The sequence below is a fragment of the Carlito syrichta genome, unplaced genomic scaffold (genome assembly GCF_000164805.1).
Source record: "Carlito syrichta isolate Samal-C Ts95f unplaced genomic scaffold, Tarsius_syrichta-2.0.1 Scaffold308290, whole genome shotgun sequence".
In the NCBI taxonomy this organism is placed as follows: domain Eukaryota; kingdom Metazoa; phylum Chordata; class Mammalia; order Primates; family Tarsiidae; genus Carlito; species Carlito syrichta.
The window spans coordinates 371,286-392,548 of NW_007252386.1; the positions used below are offsets into that span (position 1 = coordinate 371,286).

Consider the following 21,263-nt stretch of genomic DNA (forward strand, 5'->3'; position numbering starts at 1 on the left):
ATCCTTCAGACCTTTCATGATGAATTGGACTTATAATAACATTTTTCAGACCTTCTAAATGTTTTTCCTTTCAACAACAGGGCACAGTCATTTTAATGTATCTACTGTTTCCACTGACTCATCAGGTTTCTTGCAAAACTCAGAGTCAGGCTGACGAGATAAATGAGAAGGTGAAACTGCTTTTGTAATAATGAATCAAGCTGTTCACTTAGGATTTATGAATGTTTCCCTGTGTGTATATGTGTATAATTTTCCATTTTAAAAAGTTCAGAAAGCAAGCAGCCAAAGAAGCAATGGATCTCAGCATTTTTATAAGTTTTACCAAATAGTCAAGGAAAAATAATTCTTATCTTCTGCAGTCTCTCTCAAGAATATAAAACCACATAGCCACTACCTAACTTAGTTTTGAGGCTTTCTTAACCTTGATACCACAACTTAACAGTGGCAAAACGAGATAAGAAAAAAATAAGAAACTGGTATAGGCCAGTTACTTATGAACACTTCTGCATTTTTTTTTTTTTTTTTTTGAGTTGGAGTCTCACTGTCGCCCAGACTGGAGTGCAGTGGCCGCTCCCGGCCACCGCAACCTCGACCTGCTGGGCTTCAGCGATCCTTCCGCCTCAGCCTTCCAAGTAGCCGGAATTACAGGCATGTGCTACCACGCCCAGCTGATTTTTTGATACATTGTAGAGATGAGGTCTCGCTGCCCAGGCGGGTCTCGAACCCGCGGGCTCAGGCAATCCACTCACCTCAGCCTCCCAAAGGCGCGGGATTACAGGCTGAGCCACCGAGCCCGGCTCCACTTCTGCATTTCTAAACAAAATATTTACAGTCTGAATCAAGCAATAAATTTTTAAAAATTACTTCCATCAAGTTAAGTTTCTGCTAGAATAAATGGTTGACTTAAAACAGAAAATCAATTTATAGAATTCACTTAACAGATGAAAAACTTTGTGTAAATTATCTTAATAGAGGTAGAAAAAGCACTTGATTTGAAATATACTCAATATTTAAATGAGTTTATAATGATACTGAAAAAACTAATTGATCATCATTGGAGTATTCTAGTACACCGATTCATTATTCTGAGAACTGGTCAATAAAGAGAAAGAATGAAGTAAATGTCTTCTTTTAACTATACCACAGGGTAATCAAATAATAGATTAAGGAAAATGTCTCTATAATGAAATATTTTAGCTAATAAATTAAGGAACAATAATAGAATGAGAAGAATATTACCTCTCATAAATTAATGGATCTAAACATTAATCATCAGCAGTTGGAAAGACAACCAGATGACATATACCTCTTGATAAAAGATCACAATACCACTATGAAATAGTTTCCTCCCTACCTCCCAGAATTACTGAATGTATTTAAGCTTCTAGATCCAACTACCAATGTATATAGGAATTACAAACAGCAGAACATGTTAAACAATATCACATAGATGTTATCATCAAAACCCAGACCATCAGAAATTCTCTAGGAAAAAATGGCATAGTTTCCTCAACAAATAAATTACAAGGAAAAAAAAGCTATATATATCTAAGAGACATAGCAACCAATTATAATGTGTGCCTCTTATTTTGCTATACAAATCAATAATTTATAGTATTTATAGACAATCTTTCATCTTCACATAGTCACATAGTTCAAATCCAAACCTACGCCAATGGAAACTAAAGCAGATTTATGGCTCTCCTGATGCCTAGCTCAGAGTAGCAAAGTCCAATTAGCAAGATCAGGAGGTTAAGGGAATAACAAGATTTGTCTTGGCTTCAAACTATAGTATAAATGATCACAAAAGTAACATTATAGAAGTAATAACACCACAGCAATAAAGTTTTTTATAAAGAGTATTTTTTTTCTGTTTACAGAAAAAAGCGTGCCATAAAAAACAGAAATCTGAAATCTTCAGTAGAACCAAAAGCCGTACTATCAGTTTTCATTTGAATTATGCAATAAAACACCAGTAAGTTTCTCAATAATATCAGCATTATTTAGAAAGTAAAATGAGAAAAAAGAAACATAATAGTGATCTGATAGGCTATTTAATTCAAAGCATTACTAAAGCCAGTCTCAGTAGGTATTCTTCAAAGGACTCTTCTTAGAATTCTGAATAATCCTAAAAGAACCCTAGGATGTGAATTTGATTCTTAATTCTTACAGAGTAAAGATTATTTGCTATTCAGAAACTCTAGAATTTCCATTCCATCTGGTATCTCCTGGGGTCACAGACTTCTGAAGGTTGGTCTCTAAAGCAGCATAATTTTTCCCAACAAGATATTCAAACCAAGAATTGATTCATGCCTTCAATATAACCACTTCTAATCTCATGCCTTTTCAGTGTAACCATACGTGATGAGAGCAGAGCTTTGTTCCTTGCCTTGGAAAGCTTTGACCTTTTATGTCTGTGCAATCCATGATTGACCAGGAACCTCATGGGAGCTTCCCATTCCACAATACCACCACAAGTAGGCCGTGGATAGGATGGTCTTAGAGGCATTGTTAGTCTCATAAAATGTTGCCAGGCACAGTGGCTCACACCTATAATCCCAGCAATTTGCAAGGCTCAGGTGAGAGGATTGCCTGAGCCCATGGGTTTGAGACCAACCTGGGCAACTTGGTGAGACCTCATTTCTACAATAAATCAAAAAATTAACTGGGCATGGTGGTGTGTGCCTGTACTTCCAGCTGCTTGGAAGGCTGAGGTGGAAGGATCGCCTGAGCCCAGCAAATTGAGACTGCGGTGGCCGTGAGCATGCTACTGCACTCCAGCCTGGACAACAGAGTGAGACTCTGACTCAAAAAAAAAAAAAAAAATGTAGAGAGTATCTCCAGGGGCATTCTTCTACCCTCCAAAAAAATTAAGCAAGCAAACTTGGAAAATGGGCCAGAAACTTTCAGAAACAGACCCAGAGTTTTTTAAAGTTAAGATGATTTCACTTGAAACTTGAGACTAGAGAGAGCAGGACTGTCCTCAGGCCAGATTTTTATAGCTACACCATTATAAGGTTATTAAACAATAAGGAAATAATTTGTTGAGGCTGGTACCCTGACTCCCATAACCCTTGAGAGAAATGAAGTGGTCCTGAGTCTGGAATACAAAAATTTATTAAATCTTTAAATCAATAAAGGATGCAGTTATGAAGATGAGCAAACTACTCAGGAATGAAAGACTGTTTAAGGAGAAGAAAAGAAATGGAACTTGTAGAAAAGAAAAAACATACAATTATTGATATAAAAGATGAAGAGGTTAAACAAGAGATTAGAAACAGGTAAAGACTGTGAACAAAAAGAATCTACACCCAAATATATCTTAATGAAGTTGCAGAATATCTAAGAAAAGATTGTTAAAACAGCCAGAGAGAAAGAACAGCTCATCAGAGGAACAACAGAACAACAGAAGAGTTCTCAAAAAACACAAATGCATGTGCTCAAAAATTTTGTTAACTTAGGATTGTGCTAAGCAAAATCCTCAGGAAAAACAGAAATAATTGTAAGTAAATAAAAGCTGAGGACATTTCTTATCACCAAGTTTGTTCTAAAGTAGTTTTCAACTAGGGACAATTTTGCCCACCCCACTAGGGAATATTTGGAAATGACAGAGCAAGACCCTGTCTCTAAACAAACAAACAAAAGTTATGTCAGTTTTCTTTTTTGTTGTTGTTTTTGTTTGTTTGTTTTTCTTTTTTTTTTTTTTGAGTTGGAGTCTCACTCTGTCGCCCAGACTGGAGTGCAGTGGCCGCTCCCAGCCACCGCCACCTCAACCTGCTGGGCTCCGACGATTCTTCCGCCTCAGCCTTCCAAGTAGCTGGAACTACCCACGTGCGCTACCACACCTGGCTAATTTTTTATTTATTGTAGAGATGAGATCTCGCCAAGTTACCCAGGCGGGTCTCGAACCCGCGGGCTCAGGCAATCCACTCACCTCAGCCTCCCAAAGGCACGGGATTACAGGCTGAGCCACCGAGCCTGGCTCAGTTTTCTTTTGATTAGCAATTGACTGATATATAACTTTTAGTTTTTATTTGTGCTTATATTATTTCTCTTATAAACAGTATATGTTTAGATTTTGCTGTTTAATCCAGTCTGTCAATCTTTATGTTATGTTTTAACTAGTCAATTTAGTCTACTTACATCATTATAATTATTGGTATTATTGATAGATCTGAATGATTCTGCCATCCTAAATTATTTCAATTTGTCCCACTTTTCCTGCTTATTTATAATCTCTTCTTGCCCCTCCCAAAATGTGCTATCTATGTTACCCCTTCTCCCCAAATAAAGAAAATAACATTAGCATACTCTTACATCAGTCTCTTTCCTGCCCCAACCTCCATCATCTTGTTATTATCTAGACTAGGTCAATCAGAAAAGGAGGGACTATCTAATAAATGGATTTGGAAGACCTATTCATTTGCTAGCTATATGGTCTGGCTCCTTCCTGTCCTTCTGCTCTCTCTTTTCCTGACTCTACATCAGCCATATTGTCCTTTCTGCTTTATGAATCCACGAGAATTGTTTCTGCTTTAGGATTTTTTTAAATTACTGTAGTCTCTCTGTGAAATGCAGGTTTTCCTTATCATCCTCCGCCAGGGATATAAGTACACAAGAACCAATTGTGTGCATCTCTTCCCAAAACCATGTCAGTGTCTTCACCTTAGTAGTTTGAAATTGGCCATGTGTGATTATTTATGCCACAGAAATTGCCAAATACTGTTAAGTCAGGGTTTAATTCTTGAGAGTCTGCTTTTCAGCACACCAGTGATCTTCTCTGAAGTTGTCCTTCTTCTCCCCAGTCTTTCTCAGTACTCGTTTCTTCTTCATCATTGAACTTATAAATTCTTGAAATGTCTTTTTGGTTTTAGGGGATTTGAGTAACTTATTTTCTGTGACTTCAGTATACACTCAATGAAAGCAGGGTCTTTAACTGCCTTTGTACAGTATATCCTCAGGACCTAGAACAGTGCCCAAATTCTCGTTAAAATTTTCTCTAGCTGTTAGAGGAAAGAATTATGTTTTTCTTTCTTTTTAGGACATTTTTATGGAAAATATCAAAGGTATAGAAAAGTAGAATAGCATAATGAACTTGTGTGAACCTATCACCCAGCTTCAACATTATACATCTGTTTTTAGATTTTTTTTCCTAGAATGTTTTAAAGAAAATTCCAGACATCATGTGATTTTACTTGCCCTTTAAAAAAAAATAACTGGTATATTTACAAATGTCTCTGTTTCAAAAATGTCTTTTTTTTTTTAACATTTAATTGTTGAGTCAGGATCCTGGCAAGGTTCACATCTTGCAATTGGTTATTGTTTCTTATGTCTCTTTTATCTGTAAGTATTTTCACCCTTTTAGTTTATGCCATTTACTTGCTGAAGAAATCTGATTGTTTTGTAACATTTTCCAGATTCTCAATTTGGTGATTAGTTCCTTGTTATATCTAAAATCTTCCTGCTTTGTGTTTTCTGTGAACTGGTAGATTTAGAGACTTGATTAGATTCAAATTTCCATAGGCTAGGTGAGGCGGCATATGCCTGTAATCTCAGCACTTTGGGAGACTGAGGTGAGAGGATTGAGGATTGCCTAAGTTCAGGGATTTGAGACACCAGCCTGGGCAACTTGGCAAGACTTCATCTCTACAATAAATCAAAAAATTTGCCAGACATGGTAGCACATGCCTGTGGTTCCAGCTACTTGGAAGGCTGAGGTGGAAGGATCGCCTGAGCCCAGCAGGTTGAGGCTGCGGTGGCCATGAGCGTGCCACTGCACTCCAGCCTGGACAACAGAATAAGACTGTGGCTCAAAAAAAAAAGAAGAAGAATACACCATAGGTTGTACAGTATACTTTTTTTTGTATTACAGTACAAGATTGTGTTGTCCCACTTTCAGGGATGTTAAGGTTAGTCGGTGGGTTCCAGATCACCCTGATCCATCCATTATAAAGTTCTGCCTCAGTCTTTTACCTAATGGTTTTAGCAACTATTGATGATCATTGCCTAGGTTCATTATTTCATTACAAACTAATGGGGTTTTTTTCTACTTCTGTCATTTCACCTATCATTAATTAGCTAAAGTGCTTCTGTAAGAAACTGTCTTTTAACTATTTGTTATTCTGAAATACAGTTGGCCCCAGAAAGGGAGGATAACTGCTTAATTCTTTCCATTCATTATTTTTCAGAGTTGTGTGTTATTTCCTTAACAATCTTGCAAAGGTGACTAACTTTTAAAAATATGATTTTGGGCATTTCATGTATTTGCATTTCAGCCCACTACATTATTGATTTATTATTATTATTGTTATTATTATTTGAGTCAGAGCCTCACTGTCACCCAGGCTGGAGTGCAGTGGCATGCTCACAGCCACCACAGCTTCGACCAGCTGGGCTCAGGTGATCCTTCTGCCTCAGCCTTCCAAGTAGCTGGAACTACAGGTGTGTGCCATCACACCCGCTAATTTTTTTATTTATTGTAGAGATGAAGTCTTGCAACATTACCCAGGTTGGTCTCGAATCCCTGGGCTCAGGCAGTCCTCTTGCCTCCACCTTCCAAAGGGCTGGGATTAAAGACGTAAGCCACCATGCCTGGCCCTCATTATTTATTTTTAGTGCTCATATTATTTCATTTTTCGCCATCAGAATCCCTTTCATGTTGACTTGGTGTCTCTTGCCATGACCTAGTAATTTTGATAGTTTGTTGGTTATTGCCCAAGCCCATCTTATATGATTAAGGCTATAAGATTTTTAGTTTTCTTAATTTTTATATTGGTATCTATTTCCCCAGTGTTGAAAATCTTAGTTTTTGATAGTATTTGTTATTTTTTATTTTGTCTCTTCTCTCCTATCACACTATGTAATAATACAACTTTTGTACAATAAAGAAACAAAAGTTAAGGAAGTGCTCAAATAACACAAACTGCTGTCTTAGAGACTCAGTCTCTCTTTTTTTTCACAGCTCATTCACCGAATTCCCATCAGGTGACTCTTTTAACATAAAAAAAAAAATTATGGCCAGACTTGGTGGCTCAGCCTATAATCTCAGCACTTTGGGAGGCCAAGGCAAGTGGATTACCTGAGCCTACAGGTTCAAGACCAACCCAGGCAACTTGGCGAGCCTTCATCTCTACAATAAATCAAAAATTTGCTGGGTGTGGTAGCATGCACCTGTAGTTCCAGCTACTTGGAAGGCTGATGCAGAAGAATCGCCAGAACCCAGCGGGTCAACGCTGGGGTGGCCCTGAGCATACCACTACACTCCAGCCTAGGCAACAGAGTGGGACTCCAACTCAAAAAAAAAAAAAATTGTGCTTTGTAAAAAAATACAATAAAATACTTGATTAAATGACCTAATGTAAATTTCAAAAAGTTGGACAGCTCTGTAGGCAGAGAACTTTTCCTGTCGTTATCAATAGTAACAGTGTGTAAGGTAGGCCATGTCTAGCACAGTATTATACACTGAGTAGATACATGATAAATATTCTACCTTTTTTCCCCTTGGATTTGGATTACTTTAAGAGTAGAGTCTCTATAGGCTGGAATTTTTTTTAAAATAGTGTCCCTAAGGTTGTATTGTTAAGAAATGACCTGCCTGAGCCTGCAGGTTCAAGACCTGCCTGGGCAGCGAGACCTCATCTCTACAGTAAATCAAAAAATCAGCCGGGCGTGTTAGCCGGGCCTGTAATTCCAGCTACTCGGAAGGCTGAGACGGAAGGATCGCCAGAGCCCAGCAGGTCAAGCCTGCGGTGGCCGGGAGCGGCCACTGCACTCCAGTCTGGGCAACAGAGTGAGACTCCAACTCAAAAAAAAAAAAAAAAACAGAAATGACCCATGTTTACTTCTTAGAAATATGTTTTTGCTCCTGGTAGAGAGGAGGCCACATTCTTTAAGCTGTGCTGATTAAGTTCTACTGTAAAATTAAATATGAATTTGAAAGTGAGTTCTATTAATACAGAATCAACATACAGTTGTTTGGTGCTGATGTTTCTTCAATACCAATGAGAAACTAACTTGGTTTACTTTTTTTTCCCCAGATGATGGGCATAAGAAAGCTCGAAATGCTTATCTCAATAATTCCAATTATGAAGAAGGAGATGAATATTTTGATAAAAACTTGGCACTCTTTGAGGTAACATTTGGGATAAGACTATGGACAGAGTTCAGAAACAGAGATATGATTATAGCCATTATCTACCCCATTGGTTTTAAAACAGCACAAACTGGATAATTTAATAACTAATGTTAAAATAAAATAGAATAATTATTATAAGCTGTTATGTAGATAATTTTGCCTGTATAATCTAATTATAGTGAGTAACCATTAAGTCAGATTTTTATGAAATAAGGAAGAGAAATATTGGCTTCTCAGGCATGTGGATAACCTTGCAATCTAATTCAGCTGCGATTTAATTTTTTTATTTTTTTACAATTAACTTTCTTCTAAGTATAAAGTGGTATATTTCTCTACCCTATATTTGGAAAGACTATAATTTACCTTAGAACTAACTAAACAAAAATCACTGTAGGAAGCAGGCTGTTAGATTAAGAGGAACTGTATGTCTTATTTTAAATCTACAAATAATAATTATATATTTGATGGGTACAGTGTGATATTTTGGTGTATGTATACATTGTGGAATGATTAAATCATGCTAATTAACACACCTTATGATTTTTTTTGTGGTGAAAATATTTGAGTTTTTTCTTTGCAAAAATTGTGATTTATTTAACACATTAATCTATGAATATAAAGAATTTGGAAAACTTTCTGGATGAACCAAACAAATATCTAAATATAGAAAATCATACCTAATCATGCACAAGTAAAATTGGCTACAATCATTCATGAATGTTAAATGTCAACCGTGATGGATATTTATACAAAGAAGGAAGAAAATATAGAACAGTGGCATTATGGATCAAAGTTTCTCAAAGTGACATTGATATGTCTTGATAGAAGGGAGAAATGATAAAATGCTTTATGAAAGATTAAAAAGTTAGCTGTGTATAGTGGCTCATGCCTGTAATCTCAGCACTTTGGAAGACCGAGGAAAAAGGATCACTTGAGACCAGGTGTTTGAGACCAGCCTGGACAACATACCCCATCTCAAAAAAAGTAAAAACAAAATTTTTTAAGAGAAAAAAAAATTTTAAATAAGGATTAAAAAGTTTAAAAAAATAGAAGGAATGTGCTCCATGTTCCATAGGCAACAGCTTTAAGGATCAGTTATTTATTCACGAGTAATGATTGTCAATTTTATAGAGCACTGCTTTCCTACCAGGCTGCTAAGGGATCCATGGGTGGCCCTAGAGGGAGAGCACTGTTTCCAGAATGCCACCAGTCAGTTGTTTTAGCTAATTATGTAAGACAGAAATGACTAATTTTGACAGCCCAGTGGACAAAATTTCTGTTCACAGTTATCCCTTAATTTGAAGGGTAGACCCAATTTCATGTGGTGAAAATATTTGAATTTTCCCTTCTAGCAGTTTTGAAGTATACAAGATACCATTATTAACTGTAGTCACCATGCTGTACAGCGGATCTCAAAAACTTATTCCTCCTGCCTAACTGAAATTTTGTACCCTATGACTAACCTCTCCCCATTCCTCCCTGACCCAGCCTCCAGTATCTGGTAATCACCATTCTGCTCTCTACTTTTATGAATTCAACTTTTCTAGTTTCCACATATAAGTAAGACCATGTGGTACTTGTCTTTCTGTGCGTAGCTTTTTTCACTTAACAAAGAGGACCTGAATGTCTTATGTCTTACCTGATTAAGACAACATGGAGGCCGGGCTCGGTGGCTCAGCCTGTAATCCCATGCCTTTGGGAGGCTGAGGTGAGTGGATTGCCTGAGCCCACGGGTTCGAGACCTGCCTGGGCAGCGAGACCTCATCTCTACAATAAATCAAAAAATCAGCCGGGCGTGGTAGCGCATGCCTATAATTCCAGCTACTCAGAAGGCTGAGGCAGAAGGATCGCCGGAGCCCAGCAGGTGAGGCTGCGGTAGCCGGGAGCGGCCACTGCACTCCAGTCTGGGCGACAGAGTGAGACTCCGACTCAAAAAAAAAAAAAAAAAAAAAGACAACATGAAGTCTCATAGAGTCTGTGGCTAGGTTTTGAAAGGAACATTACTTTTGTCTGACTTTGGACAATAATGAAAGTGTCACTTCTCTCAATTTAATTCAGTCACAAAAGTTTTCTCCTGACCTATCCATGCTTGGTGCTATAAATAGTAGCTATAAAATGTTAGCGGCCAAAAAAGGGGGATACTATTTTTAAGGATCATATTGCCCAGTTCTTTACTAGGCTACTGTAGGGTCCAGTGAGTTTGTTTTTGTTGTATAAAAATTTATATAGCTATTAGAAAGAGTAACAGAAGTTTTTATTTAATAATTTGTGAGTGGAAAACAAAAATAAAAAATTAAAAAGAAAATTACCTTATGATCCAGCAGTTTCACTATTGGGCATATGTACAAAATCAGTATATCAAAGAAATATCTGCACTCCCATGTTCATTGCAGGAATATTTACAATAGGTAGGGTATGTAATCAACCTAAGTGTCCTTCAGTGAATGACTGGATAAAGAAAATGTGCTATATATACACAATAGAATTCTATCAGTTATAAAAAAGAATTGAAATCCTGCCATTTTCAAGAACAAGGATGAACGTGGAGGAAATTATGTTTTTTAAAATTTTGTTATTTTATATTAAAGATGTGGGGTACAGTTCAGAATTAGGTACATAAGTGGTCAACATACAGGTGAAGTTTGGCCTCCCATTGGTCCTCGCTTCGCCTGGTTTAGGATCAGGTACCCTTACTGATGTTATGTACCAACCCTCCCCCTCACCTCCCAGCAGTGTCCCACTACTGCTAAACCCTTTCTTGTAGTATTTGATATGATAAATGTCCCAGATCCACTTAAGTGAGAACATGTGGTACTTAGTTCTTTGTTTCTGTGATAGATCACTGAGTATGATCAACTCTAAATCCATCCAAGTTGAGGACATTATGTTAATTGAAGTAAGCCAGGGACAGAAATGCTGCATGATCTCACTTATATGTGGAATCTAAAAAAAGTCAAACTTACGGAAGCAGAGAGTAGAATAGTAGTTTCCAAGAAGTGGGGAGAGCAGGGAAGAGGGATATTAGTCAGAGTACAAAGTTTTAGTTAGCCAGGAAGAGTAAGTTTTTTATATGTTTTACAGCCTGGTGACTATAGTTAATAATAATGTATACTTGAAAATTTGCTAAGACAGTAGATTTTAAGTAGAGTCACCACAAAAAAGGATTTGAGGTGATGGACATGCTAATTAGCTTGATTTAATCATTCCACAATATATACATATATCAGAACATCACAATGTGTACCATAAATATATACAATTTTTATTTGGCACTTAAATAATTTTATAGGGATTCGTGTTGATGTGATTTTTTTTTTTTGAGTTGGAGTCTCACTCTGTCACTCAGGCTGGAGTGCAGTAGCACACTCATGGCCACCTCAGCGTCGACCTGCTGGGCTTAGGTCATCCTTCCGCCTCAGCCACCATGCATGTGCCACCATGCCTGGCTAGATGTTGACGTGATTAAGTGTGATTTTCTAATGTGAGACAGAGAATAAAATCTCATTGATAAATTTTCTTAAAATATTTACTTGTGAAGTATTTTTTCGTTTACTTTGCAGTTTTCTGGTGGATGTTCTTTTGATGCATATTTTCAGTGTTCTTTTTTTTTTTAAACTAATTCCTTGCTAAACTAGAATTTATTGTTCTTCATAACTCATTTCTTCTACATTGTTGCCTTTTTAGGAAGAAATGGACACTAGACCAAAGGTGTCTTCTCTCCTCAATCGCATGGCCAATTATACTAATCTGACACAAGGAGCAAAGGAACATGAAGAGGCAGAAAACATCACTGAAGGAAAAAAGAAGCCTACCAAGGTGAGGGCTCAGAATAACAAGGGTAGCTTTTTAAAAAAATTTTCTTATTTTAAATATGTGGGGTACAATTCAGGGTTAGGTATACAAATGTTCATTATGCAGGTACCCTTGTAAGGATAATTTTCTTAAAAGCCTTGTATATGAGAAAGGAGGAACTATCTAGGGCATCGCTCTATGTTCAACAACTATTTATTAAATGGTATATATCTGTCACCAATATGGACACTGGAGTCATAGCACAAACAGAACATCTCATGTCTGGGCTGTCATGCAGTCTAAATTCTAGTGTGAGGAAACAATCTTTAAGCTATTTTAACTGTGTTATAAAATTGATAACATATTAAGTGTTGATAAATACTTTCACCAAAATTTAAGTAGGGTAGAGAGACAGACTAGCAAGGGAGGCTGAATGGAGGGGGGTTGCTACTTTAGATAGGGTAGACAGGGAAAGCCTTTCTGACAAGGTGATGTTTGAGCAGAGATCTAATTAATGTGAGGGAGTAAGCCATGTGGGAAAAGAGCATTCCAGGGAGAGGGAATAGCACTTGAAGAGAATGTTGTCCACACCCATCTGCTGATGCCATCTGACTGTTGTGAAGTTGTTTAGTTTTTTAAAAACCAGATATCTGTTTGTCTCAAAGTAAAAATATGAGGTATTCACTTTAGAATTCTGACTGAAAAGACGTAAAATGGCCCATCTACTTTATTTACCAACTACTGTGAAGAATTTATGCCAAATTCTGAAGGAATTCTATCAAATCTTTATTATGTTTTTAAATGAAAAAAGAAAGCCAACAGCTTAGAAAAACAAAATTTTAAATTGTTGGGGACACACTTAAAAGTTTGTGGCCAAATGTCTGTTATAATAAAAACGTTTGGAAACCTATATAAAGTAAAGATGTATAGCTCTAGAAATAATAAAAGTGTGCCAATAAACATTTGAAAGTTTGAGATTTTTTTTGTGTGTCCTTTTGAAGATATTGCTTAAATTTATAATCTCTGCTTTGAGGTTAATATGGTAATTAGGGAGCAAGTTGTTATATTAAAAGTAAAAGAATAAGAACTTATTTTGGGGATGACTATATAATTTTTTGTTTTGTCAACATCTTTTTTTTCTAGACCCCCCAAATGGGTACCTTCATGGGTGTCTACCTCCCATGTCTACAAAATATTTTTGGAGTGATCCTCTTTCTACGTCTCACATGGGTGGTAGGCACAGCTGGAGTTCTTCAGGCTTTTGCAATTGTCCTTATCTGCTGCTGCTGTGTAAGTCCTGTGTTGGCTCCAGAAGATCACCTGAAACATTGCAAGTTCTCAAGAGTATATGTACTTGACCTCTTTGGAAATGAAACAAAGAGTACTAAGGGAAAGACTCATGGTCTCAACAGAAGAGATTATATGATATTAAAATTTAAAGGTTTTCAGTTATTTAGTGCCTGTTATTCACTGCTTGCTATCAATTATATGATACACTAGAAATTACAAAGCAATAATTCAATTGGAAGTAGAAGATAAGGTCCTTTTCCATATAGAATTCGGAATCCAAACCATTTGAGCTTGAAAGCACCAAGGTTGTGTCAGAAAATGTGTTAGAAAATGTGATATACTACTTCAGTATATGCTGAGAAACAAAACTGAGTTATTTGGAGGGTGAGGGCTATTTTTTTTTTGAAGTCTCTTCCTTAGAAATTCAGATGTTCATTCCAGGTCTTCTCTTCACTATACTGAAAACATTTTGATCTTCCTTTAATTTAAACTCCTATTTATGTATCCCAGCCACATCTATTAATTTTATTATAGGTTTCTACTGTCTTCTTTGATCACTCCCTGTTCATTATGCTTAGCTGAGTACCATACAAAAAAAGGTTGAACAGACATGATCCATATCATTAATAACTTAATAGTACCTCCATTTTTTCCAGTTTCTCAGGCTTAAAAAACTTCAAGGCTGTACTTGGCTCCTCTATTCCTCTCACATCTAATCAGCTACCAAGGCTAATCCATTCTCTCCCTGAATTCTTACGCTCAGCACTTCCTTTTTATTCCTACTACCACTGCTGTAGTTTTCACCTCTTACTTAAACTACAGTAGTCTACTATCTGTCCATTCTGCCTTCAACTACTCCCTCTCTGCAGTCTCTTCTATATTGTACTATCAGATGTTTTTAAAATACAGTTCCTGTGTACTCAAAAGTCTTCTGTTGTTCTTAGCATTATAGCTAGTCTTCAGTCAGGTTCTGACCTATTTTCTGAATTGTTTCCCTAGTTATTCTTTTTGAGTATGTTATGCTTTGTTTCCTGTTTAGGAGATCCACAGTGAGATTAGCAGTTCTTAATAGCACTTAATTTACTGATTATGATATAGGGACATTTTAACAGTATTCCAGATATTACTAGTGTGACTAGTGGTATGAGTTGGGCCACATCATCTTATTTCCATATTATTAGGTTTGACGAGCATCTCCCTCTGTAAAAGTAAGTAGAGTTAAATGTTTGATAAGTGCTCTGAGGACCACAGATGGGAAGGTAGTACAGACATCATCTTTACACAGTAACAATTCTCTCCTTTCCCTTTCTCTACAGACAATGTTGACTGCTATCTCCATGAGTGCCATTGCCACTAATGGAGTGGTACCAGGTCAGTAGGCCAAGGCTGGATTTCAGGGATTGTCAGTGTTTATGTTATAAAGCTAGAGGTGCTGCCAGGCGCGGTGGCTCATTTCTGTAATCTCAGCACTTTGGGAGGCAGAGGTGAGAGGACTGCCTAAGCCCAGTGGTTCAAGACTAGCCTGGGCAACTTGGCAAAACCTCTTCTCTTTAATAAATCAAAATATTAGCTGGGTATCATGATGTGTACCTGTAGTTCCAGCCGCTTGGAAGGCTGAGGCAAAAGGATCGCCTGAGGTCAGCAGGTCAAGGTTGCGGTAGACGTGAGTGTACCACTGTACTCCATTCTGGGTGACAGAGTGAGACTTCAACTCAAAAAAAAAAAAGCTAGAAGTGCAAACATCTGAGGAAAAGAATACTATCTAGTCTGTTTTGTGCTACAACAAAGTAATGGTCTATAGGACATAGACACTAATACTTTCTGACTTTAGGCTCTCTTTATTTTCTAAACTAGAATGCCTTAATTTCAGTCACATTCCTAACTTCTTTTAGCTAAAATAATTTTTATTGAGCTATCTTATGCTGAAGTGTATATTCTCTAATTTTTTTCTGAGTAATGTTGGAAAATTGTACTGCTTTAATGTGGCACATTAGAAGTGCAGTATATCCTTCAATAAAGGTTTCATCTTTTACTTCCCACTAGCAAATTTTTAAAAATCACATTCAGGGTTTTTGAAGTCTGAAACATTTATACTTCATGCATATTTTTATTCTTATTTTAAGTTGTTTACATTCCTCTTACTAATGCATTCTCTTTTATCCTATTTACCTTCTGTTTTGGCTTTTAGCTGGGGGCTCATACTTTATGATTTCTAGGGCACTGGGCCCAGAGTTTGGTGGAGCTGTTGGCCTCTGCTTTTATCTTGGTACCACATTTGCAGCAGCCATGTATATCCTAGGTGCCATTGAAATTTTTCTGGTGAGTGATGACTTCGTTGTTGTCTATAGTATAAAAGAGATATAGATTTGGATTTATTTTGTTCTTCAGTATTAAAGCTTCTAAAAGATCAGCTATTGGAATAATTAAGGTGATTGGCTTATAACCTGTTACTGGCCTATTTCTGTAACTGAAATAGAAAGGTTGAGGTCCTCTTTGCCAGGCTACCCTTCCCCTCCACCTGATCACCACCACTCTGCCATCTGTATCAAGAAGTTAAAGTCTTGGAGGCAAGATTTGTGCCAATGGGGAAAAAGTAAAATGAAGATAAACTTTATCCCCATAAAAAAAAAATGTTTTTCATTTCTCTATTTAATCACTGAGATGTATTTTTTACTATTTAATGAATGATACCAGGCCAGGCACAATGGCTTATGTATAATTCTAGAACTTTAGGAGACCGAGACGAGAGAATTACTTGAACCCAGGAGTTCGAGACTAGCCTGGGCAACATAACAAGACCTTGTCTTTACAAAAAATAAAAAACTGGGCATGGTGGCTCAAGCCTGTAATCCCAGCACTTTGGGAGGTGGAGACAAGAGTATTGCCTGAGCCCAGGGGTTCGAGACCAGCCTGGACAACTTGTCGAGACTTCATCTTGACAATAAATCAAAAAATTAGCTGGACGTGGTGGCACGTACCTGTAGTTCCAGCTAATCGGAAGGCTGAGGCGGACGGATCGCCTGAGCCCAGCAGATCAAGGCTGTGGTCGCCAAGAATGTGCCACTGCAGTCCAGCCTGGGTGACAGAGTGAGACTCCAACTCAAAAAAATAAAAATAAATAAAATAAAATTGTTTAAGCTATTAGGCAGGGCACAGTGACTGACACCTATAATCCCAGCACTTTGGGAGGCTGAAGTGAGAGGATTGCCTGAGCCCCCACAGGTTTGAGACCAGCCTGGGCAATTTGGCGAGACCTCATCTCTACAATAAATAAAAAAATTAGCCAGGCATGGTGGTGCGTGCCTATAGTTCCAGCTACTTGGAAGGCTGAGGCAGAAGGATTGCCTGAGCCCAGCTGGTTGACGCTGTGGTGGTGTGAGCGTGCCATTGCACTCCAGCCTGGGTGACAGCGTGAGACTCTGACTAAAAAAAAAATTAAAATTAAAAAATTAGCCAGGTGTGGTGGTACACACCTATAATCCCAGCTACTTGGAAGGCTGAGGCAGAAAGATCACCTAAGCCAAGGAAGTCAAGGCTGCAGTGAGATGTGATTTTGCCACTGCACTCCAGCCTTGGTGACAGGGTGAGACCCGGACTCAAAAAAAAAAAAAAAGTATTTATAGCAGAAGCAGGGCTCAAGATAATCATTATAGTTAATTTATATAACACTTTGAATTCAATTATTAATTTACTCTTTTTTCCAATTTGGAAATATGGTTATTCAGACAGCATGTAGACAAAAAAAACCATAACATCCCATTACTATAGGTATTCCAGATCCAAATAGGAATTAAGCTAATTCTCCATTTTCTGTCTTGGCTTTGCTTTCCTTTGTGAAAGCAAATGCAAACTACTACAGCCTTCTTGATTGTTTTGAAATGACTTGATTTTCTACTTTTTTCGCTTGACAGGTATATATTGTCCCCAGAGCTGCCATCTTTCGCAGTGATGATGCACTCAAGGAGTCAGCGGCCATGCTAAATAACATGCGTGTCTATGGTACAGCCTTCTTGGTCCTCATGGTATTAGTGGTATTTATCGGCGTACGCTATGTGAACAAGTTTGCCTCACTTTTCCTGGCCTGTGTCATTGTGTCCATATTGGCCATCTATGCTGGAGCCATCAAGTCTTCTTTTGCCCCTCCACACTTCCCGTACGTGTCTATCTCTCTGCCTAGCCATCATTATTGGGTAGTCATTGACAATACCTGATTATGTGATAATTTCAAGTCAGAATTTCATGGAATGTCTCTGAGATTTCCCTCGTGCATAAGCCCAGTTAGAGTTCCTTCCCAGTCTAGGCAAGAAACAAACTATGTCCTGTTGAGCCTCTTCCCTCTGTCCCAAGCAAAGAACTAGCATATATAATCATCATTTAGATACGGATATTAGGGTCCCCCTCGATAATGACTGTACATATTCTTTTTGTTATGAATGTACATATTTGAATTATTCATAAAGGGTTATACAAACAGTGTAGTTATTGCTAGCAACCTTTATAAGGTGTTTAAATATTAGATTTCTTGGCTAGACATGGTGGCAACTCCTATAATCCCAGCACTTTTGGAGGCTGAATCGGGAAGATTGCTTGAACTCAAGAGTTTGAGACCAGTCTACACAACATAGCAAGACCTTGTCTCTACAAAAACCAAAAAAATTAGCCAGGTGTGGTAGTATGTACTTGTCTAAACTACTTGGGGGCTGAGGCTGAAGGATTTCCTGAGCCCTGGAATTCAAGGCTGTGGTGAACCATGATCATGCCACTGCACTCCTGGCTGGGTAACAGAGTGAGACCCCAACTTAAATAAATAAATAATGTTAGATTTTATGTATGTATGTATGTGTTTATTTGAAGTCTCACTCTGGCACCAGGCTGAAGTACAGCTGCATACTCACAACTACCACAGCCTTGACCTGCTGGGCTCAGGTGATTCTTCCACCTCGGCCTTCCAAATAGCTGGAACTGCTGGCACATACCACCATGCCTGATTAATTTTTTGATTTATTGTAGTGACAAGGTCTCACCATGTTGCCCAGGCTGGTCTTGAATCTCTGGGCTCAGGCAATCCTCTTACCTCGGCCTTCCAAAGTGCTGGGATTACGGGCTTGAGTCACCGCGCCGGCCCAGGCTAGTTTTTTTTTTTTAATTTATTGTAGGGACAAGTTCTTTCCAAGTTGTCCAGGCTGGTCTCGAATCCCTGGGTTCAGACAGTCGTCTCACCTCTTCCTCCCAGAGTGCTGGGATTACAGGCGTGAGCCACCGTGCCCAGCCTGGATATCTTTTATTAATGAAAAATCAGGAGAGTCAAACAAATCTAAACTCTTTCTTAAATTTTTTAATTAATGTTTTATTTTGTAAGTACCATAATGAACTTTCTAGTCAAAAAATAAAGCAAAATAAATGTTAACATTATTTGCATGTATCTATATACTAGGGTGCAAAAAAAATGTATACACATTTTAAGAGATATATCTATGCAATACTTTTAGTTCACTGTAATCAGAAGTGTCTGGACACTGATGATAACCACCTTGAACACCTCTTGTAATTGCAGAAGTCAAATGTGACTTGGATTCATCTTTTGTTATTGGTATCTATTATTTAGTTTTAATACAGTATTTTCCTTTCTTAAAATGTGTGTACATTTTTTGCCACCCTATGTGTATAGATAATATTACATACTATAAGTAGTACAGGTACCCATTTTTCCAACTTTAGTTTTGTTTTATTTGTATAAATTTATGGGGTACAAATGTAATTTTGTTACACGCATAGATTGCATGGTGGTGAAGTCTGAGCTTTTAGGTAGTCGCCAAATAATGTACTTTGTACCCATTAAGTACATTAATACACCTTAAGGTGTATTTTTTGAAGTAGTAATGGATTTGTGCAGATCTAGGACTCATGAGTTCACCTGTTTTCCTTTTACTAATGGCAAAGAACTAGCTGGCACTGCATGTTGTTTGTAGTCTTGTTAACAGAGGTTGTCTTTGAAAAATCATCTGGATCTTCTGGGGACCAAATATATCAGTCCTATAGTGATTTAACCAGATTATAGAAAAATAGATTTTTCAAGACAGATCCACTGAAGTTTAATAACTTGCCCCAAAGTTAATTAATGGCAGAGCAAGAACATGAATCCTCTGATTTCCGGTTTTTTTTGTTGTTTTTTTGTTTTTGAGTTGGCGTCTCACTCTGTCACGTAGACTTGAGTGCAGTAGCACACTCACGGCCACCGCAGCCTCGACCTACTGAGCTCAGGTGATCCTTCCACCTCAGCCTTCCAAGTAACTGGAACTACAGGCACACACCACCACACCAGCTAATTTTTTGATTTATTGTAGAAATGAGGTCTCCCCAAGTTGCCCAGGCTGGTCTCGAACTCGTGGGCTCAGGTAAATCCTCTCACCTTGGCCTCCCAAAGTGCTGGGATTATAGGCGTGAGCAATCCTGTGATTTCTTGACTCCCCATTCAGTATTTCTTCTACTATGCCATGCTATATGATGTCAGATTTCATCATAAATTTTTAGTCTGCTTGTCTAGGGACTGTAAAATAGTTGAAGAGTCTTTTTAGAGTCATAGAAGTTCTAAAGTTGACATTCTGGCTATATCTCAACTTGGGAAGTTCTATTTTGTCTCAAATTCTCTTTTGAGGCATCCCCTCTTTTTTGGTTGGTGAAAGGTCATGATACATGGTATTTTCTTTAAGATATTCCAGCAAAACGAGACCAAAACCTAAAGGAATACATGAAACAAGACTGAGAAATGTTAAGAGTTGGTGAAGCTAATTAATAGGTTCATGGTTTATTATGTTTTGTATGCAGTCAATTTGCAGATTGTAAAAGTTGCTTTGTTTGATCTGAGAGGTAGTTTAACTGTGGGTGTATTATTCCTTTGTTAATATATATGTCTCTGGGTCAAAAAGAAAAATAAAATCACCAGTTAATGTTTGTATTATATTTAAACATTCTCACTCCCACTGGGTCTAGGCTTAAGTTCAAAAACAGTTTTCTCTTAGACCCTAGAGAAAGGTGCTTTTTAATTCCAGCCAAGCTGTTTTCCTCACAATAGCCAGAAGGTTCAATCTTTAGCATAATATTTTCAAAAGGATTTTTATAAACATAAGTTTTCTAGTCCCCCCCCCAAAAGGGGAATTTTTAAAAATAAAAAGAGCAAAAGGACTTTTTTAACCTAAAAATTTTGGAAGATGAGTCAGCATAGTATCTTTGGACAGTTGTTCAGTTTTAAATCTGTCACTGCCAGCTACTACCTATGACCTTAGGCTGAGTATTGTATTTCCCTAACCTTCAGTTAACTGCCTGACTCCTTGAACTTCAGTTCCTCTATCCATAACATAGAAAAATACATTGTGAGATCACTGTAGGGAATGAATTGTCAGAAAATGTCAGTCACTCTTCACAGCACTAAAATAAATTATAAATTTAAACAAATATTAGTTTCTTCCCACCCATATCAGTAGAAGCTCTTAGAGATGAGGGTTTTTTTTCTCTTTACTAACCTATTTCTTTTTTTTTTAATGTATTTTTTTTTCCCTGCTTGATCTTTCTCCCTATTTGTTTTCACTTAGGGTCTGCATGCTGGGTAACCGTACTCTTTCATCAAGACACATTGACATTTGCTCTAAGACCAAGGAAATTAACAACATGACAGTCCCATCAAAGTTATGGGGTTTTTTCTGTAACTCAAGTCAATTTTTCAATGCCACCTGTGATGAATACTTTGTTCACAATAATGTCACTTCAATCCAGGGCATTCCTGGATTGGCTAGTGGTATCATTACAGGTAAGTTAGGGGGTTATTATACAAACTTTTTCTTGTTCTCTGAGGAAAATAGACTTAGTCATCTTAGGCTCTTCTATTGTCCATGAGGATCGTCACCATGGTGCCACTTTCCTTCTTCAGCACAGCAAAAGCTCTTAACATATTTCTGCTTTTTCATAGTGTATGCTAAAATTTAACTCCATTTGGGAATAGAGCTGAGCAAATCAATTTTTAACCTAGGATAAATTAAAATATTCTGGGGTT

The 21,263-nt window shown here is 37.6% G+C and overlaps 1 protein-coding gene across 7 annotated transcripts in view; it reads left to right on the forward strand.

Moving 5' to 3' along the window:
- Positions 1–21,263, forward strand: part of SLC12A6 (solute carrier family 12 member 6) — a 106,796-nt gene that overhangs the window by 59,773 nt on the left and 25,760 nt on the right. For all 7 annotated transcript variants that reach the window (XM_021716204.1, XM_021716206.1, XM_021716202.1 and 4 more), the window contains 7 exons: positions 8,037–8,131; positions 11,819–11,950; positions 13,070–13,216; positions 14,533–14,587; positions 15,405–15,535; positions 17,128–17,369; positions 20,806–21,020. In XM_021716204.1, the coding sequence (XP_021571879.1) occupies positions 8,037–8,131; positions 11,819–11,950; positions 13,070–13,216; positions 14,533–14,587; positions 15,405–15,535; positions 17,128–17,369; positions 20,806–21,020 (1,017 nt within the window). The remainder of the gene's footprint in view (positions 1–8,036; positions 8,132–11,818; positions 11,951–13,069; positions 13,217–14,532; positions 14,588–15,404; positions 15,536–17,127; positions 17,370–20,805; positions 21,021–21,263) is intronic.